The sequence below is a fragment of the Numida meleagris genome, chromosome 3 (genome assembly GCF_002078875.1).
Source record: "Numida meleagris isolate 19003 breed g44 Domestic line chromosome 3, NumMel1.0, whole genome shotgun sequence".
In the NCBI taxonomy this organism is placed as follows: domain Eukaryota; kingdom Metazoa; phylum Chordata; class Aves; order Galliformes; family Numididae; genus Numida; species Numida meleagris.
The window spans coordinates 108,674,294-108,690,167 of record NC_034411.1 but is presented as its reverse complement, the minus strand read 5'-3'; the positions used below and the strand labels follow the sequence as shown (position 1 = coordinate 108,690,167).

At 44.7% G+C, this 15,874-nt stretch overlaps 1 protein-coding gene across 1 annotated transcript in view; it reads right to left on the bottom strand.

The window, feature by feature from the left end:
• Positions 1-15,562, bottom strand: part of PKHD1 (PKHD1, fibrocystin/polyductin) — a 252,324-nt gene extending 236,762 nt beyond the window's left edge. The window contains exons 1-7 of the mRNA XM_021392027.1: positions 14,987-15,562; positions 12,770-12,916; positions 11,399-11,476; positions 10,254-10,398; positions 7,254-7,353; positions 4,253-4,310; positions 2,834-2,912 (exon numbers count right to left, since the gene is read on the bottom strand). Of these exons, the coding sequence (XP_021247702.1) occupies positions 2,834-2,912; positions 4,253-4,310; positions 7,254-7,353; positions 10,254-10,398; positions 11,399-11,476; positions 12,770-12,809 (500 nt within the window). The 5' untranslated portion in view covers positions 12,810-12,916; positions 14,987-15,562. The remainder of the gene's footprint in view (positions 1-2,833; positions 2,913-4,252; positions 4,311-7,253; positions 7,354-10,253; positions 10,399-11,398; positions 11,477-12,769; positions 12,917-14,986) is intronic.

The following is a 15,874-nucleotide window of genomic DNA, read 5'->3' as shown; positions in this document are numbered from 1 at the left end:
GACATTATTTGATAGAGCCAATTCTCAGCTGCAACATGCTATTTTCAACATAATCACTACCATTAACCATGCATTTTCAGTAGAGATCAACAACAGCGTACATTCCACGCTCATAAAAATCTGCATGAGGGGAGGTGACCCACTCTTGTTGTCGCCACTGTTGAAATGCACCACCCACCCCTCACTGTGCTCACACCCATTGTTTGGTTGCCATAAACATTCAGCAAGCATCAGTGAGTGTCAACAGGTGCCATTTTTTCTGCATGGAGGAATTCAGTGGCACACCTTTACTTCATATGCACTTCCATGTCAGATGCCATTCTGTCAGACTGCCCCTCTGCTGCTGTCTATCACACAGCAATAAAATGTAATGGGATACTGGTGGGAAGGTTCAGCCTCTACTGCCATCCCACCAACATCTGCCTCATGGGCCAACATCATAAAAATAGGAGGCATTACTTTCAGAGCAGCCCTCATATTTATATTCTGTATATATGCACACATACACATACTTTGCCCTGAGAAGTATATGTACTAAATACTGCAGGAACTGCATATTCATATAGATTGTGACAAAACCATCTTCAAGACACCCATGCTAGCCTTGGACAACGCAAAGCATTGGTAGTTTGGGTCCCAGACTGACCCTTACCTTCCAGAAGCACCAGGCAGTGTAAGTACAGCATCATGCTGGTACAGCCACAGTGCTTAAAGAAATGACTGAGCTCCATCTTAATTTCATCCAGGGAAGATGCTACAAAGAGAGCCTACTTGAAAACACTCCAATTCCTAACATCAAATTCACACATTACCACCTCAAAGAACAGATAGCGGAAAGAACTTTCACTGGACAGGAGGAATCAGGTGGGAGTAGTAAATTCACAGTAATAACAAGCAAAAGGTGGTAATGTTTCTTGAAGATTCAAGAGGCAATTAAGGCAAATAAGTAATTAAAAACCTCTAGTGAAACACTTTGCTATGATCCATGCCTGTTACAGTGTGCTCCCTTTCCATTTTCCTCCCTTGGCCTGGCTGTTATGCCCAAGGCCTTGTTCAGGCAGAGAGTGAGCACAGCACTGATAATATTTAAGGTCTCTCCAAGACCTGTAATGACCACAGATCTGCCTTAAACTGCAGGCTGAAAGAACTGATGGCAGATACATGGGTCAACAGCGGAGAGTCAGCTGAGCATACATCAAAAACTACAAGTCAACCACCTTACCCCATAAATAGCGAGCAGCTCAAGAGCCCCTTGAGCAGCCAACTGCATGACAGGATCTCCCCTTGAGTAGGAACACCTCTTGGGGTTACCCTAATGCAAAGATGCCTTGCACTTGACTATCAAGAGGCTCCTTGCCAATGCAGATCTTCGGTACATGACTAGTAGTTCAACCTTTGTTAGCTTCATGAAGGCTACATGTTAGGTTGATTGTGCCCTCAAACAGTTGACCAAGTCCGTGACTAGGAGTGGCTCCAGCTGCACCTGGGCTCCTTACCTCCATGTTTCAAGGAGTTTAGAAAGCAAGGGGGTCCACTCTTTACTGTCTTAGTTACAATTAAGCTTTGTTGAAGTACTATATTTACTGGTGGAATATATTCCTGCCTCTCTCTTGTAAGTGTATAGTTTCCATCTGCACTGCAGATAGAAAAACAATCAGTGCTACAAAAATGACTGATTCGTCATTGGACCACTGCATCCTACATAAAGCCTAAGAAAGCATGCACAGAGCTTTTAGAACACCAAAAAAATAAAGAGTTTTTTTTTCTTCCATCTGAAGATGTGTGACTGAGTGGCAGATGGCTCTGGTCAAGTCCACATCTCCACCTGGTATGTATCTAGTAACACACACACACCAAAAATGGGCAAAGAATTCATGCAAAACTGGGATGTGAACCCGCCTGGTGTGCCAAGGCTCCGAGGCGATTTCCTTTTTGGCTATGGGGAGGCCAAGCTGTAAATGAGTAACCCAGCACTGGAGCACAAGCAACCTGCAGACACACCAGCCTTTCTTCCCACGGACTGAGGGCTTCACAGGTCCACTGGAGGCAGGTAAAACAGTAATGGATATCGAACAAAAAGGAAGCTAATGTGTATCCAGCAAGCAAAAGCATAGGGTTGATAAATGGGTGCAACAGGTACGGCAGGAATCTGCAGTGGACTTTCATGCACACTGGCAAAGAGCTGAGCTCCTCAGCAAGGGACTCCACCATTCAACCCAATGGCTAGTTACAAAAAACAACATTTGGCGGTCAAATTTCTGCTGCTTTCTCCCAAGAAAATTTTGAAAGCCTACCCACTTTGCTCTGTTGCGTGCAACCCTAGAAGCACCAGGAAACAAAATCAAACCTCCCTAGAAAACAGAGAAGTGACCAGAGAAGGTTTAAAGCAGTGGAAAAACAAAGCTTTCTGTCCCCAGACACTTCTGCTTTTGTCTTCTGACTCACTAGAGCGTTTTCTTCAAACTAACAGTATTTCTAGAAATGCAAATGGAAGGGAAAATTTATTTAACTTGAAGATTCTGACATTATTTTAATTAGTTAAATTTTAATTTGCTAGCCAAAATAAAATCTACAGCAAGCAGATGCAATTACAGTAAATTCACACTGAGCTGTGATTGACTGTGCTGCCAGTAAACAAACCAACTAGCTTAATGGACCAGTTGCAATTAGATTAACAAAGTTTGCTGGAGCCCAACTCATGAGCTGCAATAAAGCACAAAAGCAGTAAATGGCAATTCTGGGCCAACTGGTTGCAATTTATTGCTCTTGCAGAGGGCAATAGAAGAAAACAATTTACAGGGGCTGGGGCAGGTAGCAGCTTATATATAATTACCCATCAATATAATCCGCATTGAAGTCCAGGGTCTCGTATTGCCCAGCAATTGTCTTCCCATAGATCTCTATTAAATTTCCTGTTGAAGAGGAAATAGAAACAGAAGGGCATCTTTCAAAAGCAGAGTATTTATGTTTGCAGATTTTGTGAGCTGAACAAAAGAAATTCCAGAAGAAATGCTTTGCAAACAATGCAGAGAGATGCCCAGCTGGCTGCTCTGGTGTCTGCTCTCTATCCAAGTTCAAGGTGACTGTATTAATTCCCCTTGGCCCAAAACACACCTTTCTCACTGAAAAAAAAAATTCTTTTTTTTCTTCCCCCCCCCAGCAGAACTCTGGTATTTGGACTTGGAAGGCATTTCCTCAATGTTTGTCAACTGAAAGCACCATCCTGACCAAATGCTGCTGCAGAACTCCATAAAGAAGCCACAGTGGCATCATTACCATGTGCTGGGTGTTTGTGCACAAAGGTCATTTTCATGGCGCTGTGCACAGCAGCCACTTCACCTTCAGGACAAGCTATTCAACACACTAGCTTAAAATTAAGTCCTTAAAGTGGGGTCTAAAGAAGTAAGAGCAATGATACAAAGGTTTAACATCCCATACAATAAAGGGATACTTACAACAAATAAGCAGCTTAAGCCAAAACCAATTCAGAGACCACAATTTTAGCCTGCATATCTACACTGTAGATAAATACATAGATCCCGCGATGCGTGCTGGTTTTCTGAGCCCACCACAGGCAGTGGAGGTCTAATTCACGTGGTCAGTGAAGATCACAAAGAATGATTCAGCTCGCCCCAATGCTGCCATTTGGCCAGCTGGACCACTCCCAACGCTCCACTGACTATGCTGGGTACAAGGTTGATTCAGTTGTCAGCACAGATAGCTTAAATCGTTTGATGCATCCTATCCTCACTCTGTGGATCCAACAGGGAATGAGTCCTTCCCATCCTGCAGCATATCCACCCGCTCCACATAGCTTCTTTTTTTTTTAACTAGCTCTGAACACTTGGCTTTACTCATGGTCTTCCTTGGGAAATCTAACATCCAGCTAGCAAAGAAACCTGTATACAGACACTGTATAACAAGGCACAAGAATTTGGAGCTGAACCCCACCTGAAAGCACTTAGAAACCAAGGCCGGACTTGGATTGAGAAATAGTGAAGAGATCTTTGCGATGAAACAGGTTGCCCAAGGAGGTTGTGGATGCCCCATCCCTGGAGGCATTCAAGGCCAGGCTGGACGTGGCTCTGGGCAGCCTGGTCTAGTGGTTTTCCTGGTCAGCATGAGCTTGGGCATTACATTCTGGAGAAGCCTGCGTTAAACCCAGCAAGACAGATCTCTCCTAAGCAGAAAGACGGGGTGGAACATCAAATAATATCTGAAGTGGTCCACAGCCCAAAGAAAGGTCCCTTACCTGGGATGCCAGATGGCGGGCTAATTTGGTAAACCACAGGCGTCTGTGCAGCAGAAAACTGCAAGGAGAAAGTTGTAGTTAAAACAGCAGTCATTCTCACAGCAGCCCAACAAGATCTGATTACGCATTGCTTCCAACACAGTTGGCAGCCACATCGCAGAGACTCGTGCTTTAGGACTGGATCTTTCAAGCAGAATTCTGCTCTGAGAAGGGAACAGCTTTTTTCCCCCCTTTGTGTTCAGAGCCCGGCTTGCTGCTCTTTCTGCATCCTCCTCGTGCTCCAGTTGTCTGGTCTGGGTCCATCCCAAAAGATATGGTTTAATACACTACAAAATTTCTGAGACCTCCATTTCACCTAGCATTGTGGTGTAATTGTTCCCATCAATAGTGTACTCTCCAAAGCTATTTCTGCTTCACAGTACTGGGATACTTAACTAGCCTTTAATAAATGTTACCAGTTGCTTAAAGGCAGCGTAGCCAAGGAAATGCTTATATTGACCCTTGTTAATGCAGTATTACACATCTTAGTGTCCTCAGGACAGAATTCCTTGTCCTCTCAGGAAGAAAGGAAATACTCAGAGTAGATTATGGGGTTCTACTTTGGCCATAAACAGAGCCTAAGAGCGAGAAGAGTTTTCAAGCAAGCTCCTTAGAAACAGGGACCACACACCAGCCCTACGCAAGTGTAAGAAGGATGTACTTCAGGATGTCTTCAGCATCCTGAAGTAGCTGAAACACAGATACCTGAACCTAGCACACACTTTGTCTGCATTTTCGAGAAGATGAGCAGCCCTGCTGACCTTTTCCTCCAGATGACACTAAAATCTGTAAGAGTTTTCACTTGTTTTTGAGGCAAACTGACTGTAGGAGCTTTTGCCTACACTGACACTAATCCTATCCAAACGGTGCTGTGTGGGAGCACTACTCATCTGCCAAGGGGATGGAAGTACCCACGGTCCTCCATGTGCCAATAACTCGCATGGAATCAGCTCAACATCAGCAGCAGCTGGACGTGGACTCCAGCACTGCCCACCTTGCTCACTAGCAGAGGCACAGCCTTGCTTTAAGCAGCGAGACCTTGGAAAATACAAATACTTTCATGAGCTGACTGGCTGCATTGCTAGCTGGCTAAATCCCGGTCTTAAGTAATCAACTACTTGATTTCATTAACCTTACAGGGAAAAAAAAACATTTCCCATGTGCCTTTGGCCTGTTCCTAACCACCAAATCACCCATTTCTCAGAAACATCACATCTCCATCCCCCTCATCTTCATTTTGAGTCCTCTCTTGTTACATCTACAGATGCCACTGTCAGCCCAACAGAATCAGAGATCATTAAGGTTGGAAAAGACCACTAAGATCCAACCATCACCACCACGCCCACTCACCATGTCATTAAATAGACAGCATAAACAACTGATTTCCAGACTCAAGAATGCCACTGCAGATATTTTTCAAGCCTTCCTCAAACCCCACCAAAGCTCAGCCTGTTTCTTTCCTTATCACGGTCACGTGGAAAATGAATGAGTAGCCACCATCCTTCCTATGGTCAGCACAGAGGAGCAAAGCCCATACCACAGGCTCAGCCAGTGCAAAGAAAGGAGCCAAAACCAGCAGAAAAGCTAGGGCCAGAAGCTGACACAAGTCTTGCGAGCTGCTCAGACTTGTTGCTGCCTGCAGCAGGCTTTTCCAATCTACTGCAGAGGGAAAATTAATTTTTAATACGCATAGCTCCCAGGTCCCAGTCTCAAAACAAAGAGACACATTGTGTTTTATTTAGCTTGCAATGTGTCTCATTAACAGCATCCCCTGGTGATTTTTCATCAGCTCTCTGTGCTAGCTGAACCACCCAATGACTTTTTGGTTTTAATGTGCAATTTACTGAAATGCTGGGCTTTCTTGCTTGATACTCAAAGTTAGTGGAAGGGGAACGTGACTTCTGAACACACTAGGCCTCATCCTGAAGTGCATAGCCACAGCTAAGGGGTCTGTTCTAGAGGAAGCCCCAGCATCATTGCCATAACTGCTCTGAAATAAAGCCCTGAGAATCACAGAACTGCAGGGACCTCTGGGGATCATTAAGTCCAACCTCCTCAACGCAGGTTCCTCACAGTAGGTTACACAGGAAAGCAATCATCCAGGTGGGTCTTGGATATCTCCAAAGGAGGAGACTCTGCAACCAGCAGTGAACTCCTGGCCAGCCCTTTGAGCAAGAAGCTGGATGTCTTGAGGTCCCATCCAACCCAAGCCCACAACTCTGTGACTATATTGTGTTCAAGGAACGTTTAGACATTGTGTTGAGGGACATGGTTTAGTGAGAACTATTGGTGATAGATGGACAGTCGGACTAGATGATCTTGTAGGTCTTTTCCAACCTTGGTGATTCTATGATATTAACCACTCCACAGCAGTGTAAGCAACTACAACCAGCAAAGGGCCTCAGACAAGGTGAGGGAGTAATTCCAGCCACTAGAGCTGAGTGCACCACCTCATTCCACCCTCCTTGGGAATCCATGGAAGCACAGTATCATTTCCTATTTCTGACTTTGTATCCCTGATTTTCAATATATAATGCTAGCAAGACGATGCACACCTTTACAAAATTGTTTTGTCGAAAATGGTAAATCCTGGCATAAGGCCACGAGAGTCGGAGAAACCACGACTAATGGCTTAGACCACAATTGTGTACAAGGATAAAACAAACCCACAAGATGGTCTTCCAACTGCATGGCTGAAGTGCACAGATAAGTTAACTCAGACTTCAGGTTAACTCAGGTTTTTGCTTCAGGAAGACCTCAGGTCACAGAGACTGTCCAGTGCCAGACCACTGAATGCTGTAGTGCTCTAGTTTTAAGGGATGCAAGGAGCATCTTAGCTGCATGTTCTGACACACAATCACTATAAGAGATGCTACCTCAATACAAACCCTGTGAGACGAAGCTTGGTTCCCTTCGATATCTGAAATGTTTATCATCACTTCTGTCTTTGTTTGGCAGTTACCTTGAAAGCATAGTTTTCTTTCTCCACCCCAGTCAGGTTGTTAATCATGCGTCCTTTAAAGGTCACCTCCACATAGTACAAACCCTCCTGGGATGAAGACCTAGGTGGGGGGAAAAAGAAAAATAGTTATGTTATTTTTATACAGATTGGGTTGTTGTTACTTTCAAGGTAAAAAGGTCCTTCATTGGGTCACCAGCCTTAACAGGTTCACCAAAGCTTTGATAGAGCAAACTACATTCATGTGGTGAGCACAAACTCTGCACACAAACCCAAACTTTGGAACTACAGTTTAAAATGAATGTGAAGGCAGAGGAAAAAGTTGTACTTAAGTGCAGAAGGCAACAGGACTATACCAGAACTCACACTGTATACACTCACATTGTATGTAAATGCAAAGCACATCCACATGCTCATTAGCATTCATTAATACTAATAAACAATTGTAATTCATTAATATTAAAAACAACCCAAGGCTGCCTAGATTTACAGAGAAGCCTGGTTTGTAAATCAGTACTGCATCCTTGGTGTACATAGTTTCACAGCACAGCATTCAGCAGAATCGACTCCCAAACAAATCATAGCAGCAAGAGATGGAAGAACCCCAGTAGGTTTGCTCCTACTGCCTCTCGAGGCACTATTAGTCTGCTAGTCAAACAACATCCATTAAGTTATAACAGACTGGAGAAAGAGTTTAGATTCCCCAGCTGGAGCCATATTTGTGTACCTTCCTACCATAAGCTTCTCTTTGTGATCTTGGGCAGGCAAGCACATCAGATTTCCTCGGGTGTTGTGCTTTTGTCTACAGACTTTTGAGGATCTGAGTCTAGCCGCTCCAAGGTGATCTCCACAGCATGGGGGTTGGATCTCGATGATCTTCAAGGTCCCATCCAACCTAAGCCAATCCATGATTCGCATATGACAAGATTAATGAACCTAGTGCTTCATTATATTGAAGCATGGATAAATGCAGCACAGCTTGGGAGGTGCTCAGGTATAGCAACAGTGCCTGTGTAGACTCAACACAACAAGGATCCTACCAGACAGACAGCAAAGCTCTCACCAGGGGAGGTTTACATTGTATATGAGAAATAATTTCTTCATGGAGAGATTGGTTAAACATTGGAACAGGCTGCCCAGGGCAGGGGGGATGTCCCCAGCTCTGCAGGTATTTAAGAGATACATGGACATGGCACTAAGGGGAGATATGGCAACTGAGGAACGGACTCTTGCCCCTTAATGTACGTGCTTACAACCTTTTATACCCGTGTAACAACCCCTTGGTCACATGTGCTAAGGTCTTTTGTTAGTCAAAGTGGGGGGTTAGTCTTTGTTTTCCCACATCTCCCCCTTCCTTATTAGTTTCAACAACAAGCACTTGGTTGATCGCCTTATTAATCATGGCTCTAAGGCACAGTATAATACAAGGATCTAAAACCTACAGATGTTTTCTCCAGAAAACGTTATCAGTGATGGTATGCACACTGTTATCTCGAGAAATAATATCAACTCAAACAGCAATCTCAGTAAACTGAAAACATGTACTAAACTCCCACACTAAAACCCAAATTCAATGCTGTTACGATCACACCCAGAGGACTCTGTCATGGTAGCCTCCAAACAGCACAAGATTTCTATCCAGTAGTAATGAAATCACTTTAAATGCAAACAAGGTAAAGTTGTTTAGGTCCACATTGCCCTCAAGAATTACACTGGATCCCCTCATCTTGATGGAGTTGTATAAACCTTGAAACCACCCATCAAACCAATCCCATGAGGTTCAAGTCAGTTTCCCCATTGCATACCCTTGACAACATGGCAAAAACTTCAAACTATGGCTATACATGAATAATAAACCTGTGCTTAGGACACTTACCCCAATTCCACTAAACTACAGTTATTCTAACCAAGCTAACAAGCTGACTGGGTGCAAGAAACATTTAGATATAGCATCGAGAGACATGGTTTATTGGGGTTATTGGTGGTAGGTGGATGGTTGGACTGGATGATCTTGTAGGTCTTTTCCAACCTAGCTAATTCTATGATTCTAAGATTCCCTGAGGCAGCTGTCGCGTTGCTTGACGCTGGTTATTGGCCGCAGTAGAATTGCACCAAGTAGATCCACAGCCCAGTTGCCTCCCTAAGCCTTCCCTGTAGAAGTGACTTGGCTTTTGTTTGCTAACACCTCCGGTTCCTACTGATCCTGTCTGAGGGGGATGGTGTCTTGGCCTGTGGCGTTGGCGAGTGTGTTCTCTATCGCCTTTTGTTGTGCAGATTCTCACTAGTCTGGGGTCTAAAGGGTAAAAAACCGATCTCCAGGGCCCCAAAAGGTCTTTAGCCAAGGGGTCAGAGCACATGGCTGCGTCCCACAGCCTCACCCCCCCCGCTTTGTCCCACGTTTCTGTGCCACAGATCGTAGCCCCATCTACTCCCACGTTACGAGAGACCCACACCAAAAGCCGCCTTAAATCAAAGCCTTCCACTTTAGCGTGGCGCTTCTGCAAAATCGCTTCCTTTATTTTGCAAACCGCCTCCTGTTCCTTTGTTCCGTTTGGTCCCATCCGTTCCCCGTCGCTCACCTCCGTCCTGCAGGAGCGACTGTGGCCGTGCAGCCTGGCCCTGCTTCCTTCCAGCACTTTTTGGGTTCCGCTTCCCGATTGCCACCAGTCAGCCTGGTCACCCGACTCTCTCCCGAGGCCGACCCTGATACAAGGTCCCTGTTCAGGCGCCATTTGTGGCAATTGAGGCACTGACCCCGTTGCTAGTGCAGGAGGAAGACTCCCTTATTGTACGTGCTTACAACCTTTTATACCCGCTTAACAACCCCTTGGTCACATGTCCCGAGGTCTTTTGTTAGTCAAAGTGGGGGATTAGTCTTTGTTTTCCCACAGGGGGACGTGTGCTAAGTGATGGGACACAATACGTCAGACTGATAGATTAACCTTATCATCATAAAGGTCTTCTCCAAACCAGATGATTTGATATTACAGTCAGGGATCATACCTTGTTCTACATCTTATGGTGGATGAGTCAAAATAGACGGGAGAGACATCACACAGCAACGTGGGCAGGTCTGTGTTCACCAAGGATACCTCCAGGTGGGGCCAGCTGGCTGGAGAGAGATGTTCTAGCTCGTGGGATGCCGAGCCTAAGTCAAAGTCAAAGAGAAGAGCTCTGAGGACAGGACCACTCACATCCAGTCACGAGGTACAGACGTTTTTGAATATATTCTATCGCAAAGATTGACAGCTACCAGCAGTTTCAATCTCCTCCACCATCTATGCCAAACAAGCCATCATGCTCACAGATACTTAAAGAACCTGTAAAATTAATAGTTTGACGTGGTACTTGCAGCTGCTGATGTCTTGCATGCTTTTGCTGGCAAGCATCTCAAGTTCTTCTGTGCTTCGAGGTACATCTGCTCTACTCAAGACCCACCTGGATGCATTCCTGTGCAACCAGCTCTAGGGAACCTGCTTTAGCAGAGGGTTGGACGCAGTGATCTCCTGAGGTCCCTTCCAACCCCTGCATTTCTGATTCTATGGATAATATTCTGCAGGAATCAGTATTATTTAGAAAAGTAAGACTGATTGCATTATTCACAGTTACGAACGGCCAAGAGCCAGAACTTGAGCAGCTTAAATTAACACACAACTCCATCAGAAACCAACTCCCACCCCAAGGAGCCAATATGCAATACTGCTGGAAATCAGGTCTAGTTTTGTGCACTTAAGTTTAGATCCAGAAGAGTAAAGCACATCAATACTTGATTTTTTACACAGACCTCATATTTATTGTTAGTGTTTCTAACACTCCGGCATCAGGCTATCTATGAATAGAGGGGACACTCAGCGTTCCTCCCAAAAATAAAAAAAATAATTAAAAAGGCATCAAGGAGGAAATTTCTAGCCCCAGTTCGACAAAAATAAAGTAGAAATCTGATTTCTCTCTCGTAGAATTTGAAAACAAGCAAACATCAGAAATAGTTTATGAAGTCATAATTGCAGGCTGATTTCATGCTCTGGGTGCCACAGCCCGTGTGTCTGTTGCTTAGGATTTGTCACTCCGACCACAAATCACAGAACGGACCTGATTCTCCATCACTTTGATATATACTTGGCAAGGGTTTACAAGAGCTGAACACTCACCATCCAGAGTGATGGTAATCCATGTTCCTCCAGCAACGCTGCCCTCCCGGGGCTCAATGAGCAGTCCTGCAGAGGTCACTGCAAAAACAACCCAGCTACATCAGGCTGAGGTTTGATGCAAACACTGGAAACATCCAGCTCAGGACAAGGCACAGTGATCTGGCAGCCTTCTGATTCCTGTGATTCCAGCCTTCACAATCCCTCCTTCCTGGGCATCCAAATTAGGATTGCTCATCCCTTTCCCTTCGTACAATGGCTTAGGTTAAAGGGACCTTAAAGACCACTTAGTTCCAACACTCTGCCATGGGCTGGTTACCCCCCCACCAGATCAGGCTGCCCAGGGCCCCATGCAGCCTGGCCTTGGGCACCTCCAGGGAACTGCCTCTCCCTGTGTAAAAGTCCTCCTTCCCCTCATTTAGGTTCTGAAGCCTTCAGAACTCTGTGAACTAAGCCAGTCTGAACCTCTTGCCCTCCTCAAGAACTAAAATAAGCACGATAGGCCTCATGCTTATCCCTCCAGCTCCTAGAGAAATGTTTGCTCACTTCTGCAGACTGTCCTCAAACTTAGGGCCTCCCACACAATATATCCTCCTCCAGCTCAGCTTGTCCACCTCTCTCTTGGAAAAGTCCTTCAGCACAGGATGAAGCTCCTGCTTCATGCAGTTAAGTTGCATGTAACTTATTATAAAGCATTTTCCAGAAAGGCGTCAAGTTCTTAAGGCAATTCATATTTTGTTTTTAGCCTTCATCCGCTGAAGCTAATGGAAAGTCAGCCATTGGTTTATCTCTTTTTTTTTTTTTTTCTTTTCCTCTTTTTGTTTTTTGAAGTAACCATTGAAATTTCCAATAATCACCATCGCTGGAGATGTTCAAGAACCATGGAGATGTGGCACTGAGGGACGTGGTCCGTGGGCATGGTGGGGATGGGTTGGAGTTGGTGACCTTAGGTCTTTTCCAACCATAGTGATTCTGTGAACATTTCCATCTCATCAAGTCAGTGTAAATTCACCTAACATCTGTGTTCATCTCTCTAAAGAGAACTATTGGACATGCTTGCATCATGAACACAATGTTTAAACAATCATATGATTATCATCAAGCAAAAGAAAACCAACATACGCCACTAATACCCAGGGATAATCAACAATAATCCAGACATCCAGAAAACTATGAGATGAAATCTATGGCTATGGAGGAATGCCATGAAAAGCCACTGGAAAAGGTAGATCATTTCCAGTATGCTGAAGTCACTGCCCCATAACATCCAACAGCATTTAGAGATACTTCTGCACATCTCACTTGCAGTCAGGCTGTGCCCAACCCAGTGACACCTGCACTGCAGCGCTGTTAGAGAACACTTCTGTCACTCACCTGCAAAGAACACCAGAAAGGATGCTCTCCATAGGTTCATCTTGGAACACGGATGGGGATTTCACGGGATCACGACTCAGGACCTTAGCACCTTCTCTGTAACATTACAACTACTCCCATCTGTTACTCCTTCATCATGCTGCAGACCTGTTGGAGCAATGGTCTGTTATAGCAGACAAGGCAGACTAATGTGGAGTTATAGAGAAAGCATTATAGAATCAGCCAAGCTCAGGTCCTCCCCCTGCTGGGGCGATATTTCATGAGACCAACTGACTAAGTGCACATAGGAATTAGTGACACCAATTACAGGATTAGAGTCAGGGATACTACAAAAGAGGACAACAGCTAGAACAAAGACATTACTGAACAACCAAGTCAAAGCATATCCATAGAACAAAACTACGGTGAACATTGGGTCTTCATCACTAAGTACATGCTACACACAGCACTAGCTGTAGCCTATCACAAGGATCAAACATCTATTAATGTCCGGAGAATTCTTTTGTACATGTTTTTATTTAGATTTCTCCAGGATCTTCAGCTTTTTCCACTGAGACAGCACGAAACAAACCACCTTTCCTGGGCTTGCTTTAGAACCACTCTCCTGATCTAAACTGAACAATGAAGGCAAATACTGTGCATCCTTCCCTCCCTTAGGAAGGAAGACTATTTTCTGCAGACATTTGAGTGTAACACAACCATAGCGCACATCTAGGAAGCCAAGTCCATGGGTGAGACCCCTAGGATGGAGAAACCTGGCTATAATGAAGACCAAGTATTTTTTTTCCTGCTTTCACCACCACTTGAAATGTTGCCCTTGCCATTTCCATAAAGATGGCAGCTGAGAGATAGATGGCCCCGTAACAGTCTGCAACTGTGGCACTTAAAAACATGCATTTCATAGTCACACCTGGTACTAATGGCCAACCAACAGAAGCAATCTGTGCATTCGAATATCAAGCATTCCCTGCTCTTTTTTTCCTATCCTCCTCTCGAATCCAAACATCTGAATCATTAGACTGGAGTAATACAGAGATGTAAAACCATGGGCTAGGAATGGTGCTTTTATGGTTTATACCACAACACCTGCTGCAATTTCTTGCCTGTATTTCTTCTAACAGAAATCCTAGGGGTCAAGCCCAAAGCCTTGATGTGCGTGGACCTGGTATTTCAAAGTAGGCCTATAAAATATCATTTAGGTTTATTTTTATTGCCCGTATCAAGACCGTAAGTATGGCCTACCTTATTCTCTTTGTTGTTCTTCCCTCCCTCAGACCAGTTAAGTGACGAGGCTCTGACAGCAGTGTAACTGCCCCATCCCTTTGAGACCAGCTCTCCTACAATGCTTGGTTGGAGGCTGTGTCAGTCTCTGCTGGATAACCAAGTCAGCCTGTGCTGAAACCCACCTGACTCGTTTCTCAGCAGTACCCATTACAGACAGCTCAGGGCTGTCCATTGGGCATGCTTAATGATTAACTTAAGCTACTGGCTGCTGTTAACCATTTGCTTCCAAGTCTTTAACGACCACAATAGGAGTAACCTGGAACCATTCTTCTCCTGGAGTTGGAACTGGATGATCTTTAAAATCTCTTCCAACCTAAGCCATTCTATGAGTTTGTATGCCTGGCTTCTCCAACAAGAGGATAATCAAGGCCTTCAATCTCCCTTTTCCCCCCCATACATGACAGAAATGGATTGAATGGTTTCTTGATATGCTGGTACTCAGCCTAGGAGTGGCTTTCCCAGCAAGCAGACTTTGAGGTTTCCATTAAAATCTTAATTCAAATTTTCCACAGCAATCTCAGCTGTGTCAGAGTCTGGCTAGAATTCTGCCCAAGGGGCCTTTAGACCTACCACATTTCAAGTACCTATTCCCCTGTGGATCCTCACCCTGCATTGGAAAGAAGTATTATGGAACCACATGTCTCCACTGACTGCAGAGAATATCCACGTTAGCCTTCATCAGATCCTGAATAGCTGTGAACATCACACTCACTCCCACATCTACACCCATCCATTTAAAGACAAGATGGAAGGATAGGTTTTTAATAAAGCCAACAGAAACAAAGCAGGCTGGCATGGCCTTCCATTGGCATGGCTGCCTTCATGGAAGTTTCCACTGAAGCTCACATCAAGACTTCAGACAACAGCATAGCTACAGTTTAATGAGTTACTACACAGCAGTCAAACAACAGCAGAATATATGCATGCTCTTACCTCATCCCCAAAGGGAAATTAAACGGACTTGTTTGTACTTCTTCAGCCTCAATTCAGTGAGGCTACAGCACAAAGTCATGGGCAATCAACCTTCAGCGAAGCTTTGGAGCTCTGCCCAACCATGGAACCAGTTGTGTTGGGTTTGTTTTTGGATCAAGACCCGATGTCTGAAGCACATATAGCTGATGATTACAGGAGCACAATGAAAGTTAACGCTGAACTGCTCAAAAGTCTACAGATTACTTATTAGCTAAAATCACATTGCAAACACAGCCAGAAAAAATAGACAGATTCAAGGGAATTATCAGAAAAGAAAGTGCTATTAATGAACAGGCATTGAAGGAGAAGATCAGTTGAATGCAACAGGCAGAGCCAGATGCTGTTATGTGGATCTACTGACAGCCCCAAACAAAAGGGCAGATCAGATCCAGGATGCCTCCAGAAAGCCCAGTGAGGAACAACAGGTGTGAAGTCTGGAGACTGAGCCACAACACAAGTCCAAGTTCTGGCCAGAAGATAGCACTGAAGATGTGTCAGTAAAGCTATACACCTATAGCATCACTCCAACAATGATTGCAAGCCCCCAAACTGGGCTTAAATAGAGCTCCTGACTCTAAGGGCAGGGGTGGGTGGGATTCCAGGTAATTAAGGCTAATTGCTGCCCTGAGGGCCTGCTCCTAGCTCTGCCCCAACACAAACTCAAATTCAGGAGCTAGTAAAAAAAAAAAAAGTGCTATCACTTCCCCACAGTGTTTTGTGATCCAGTCCTAAAGAGAACGCTTTATTCAGGAAACACTCAACAAAGCGTCTTCAGTTTGCAGGGTCAATGGATTTGACTGGGGGGAGGAATTTATTCTTTGCAGAAAGTCACAGGTTAGGTAAAGCATT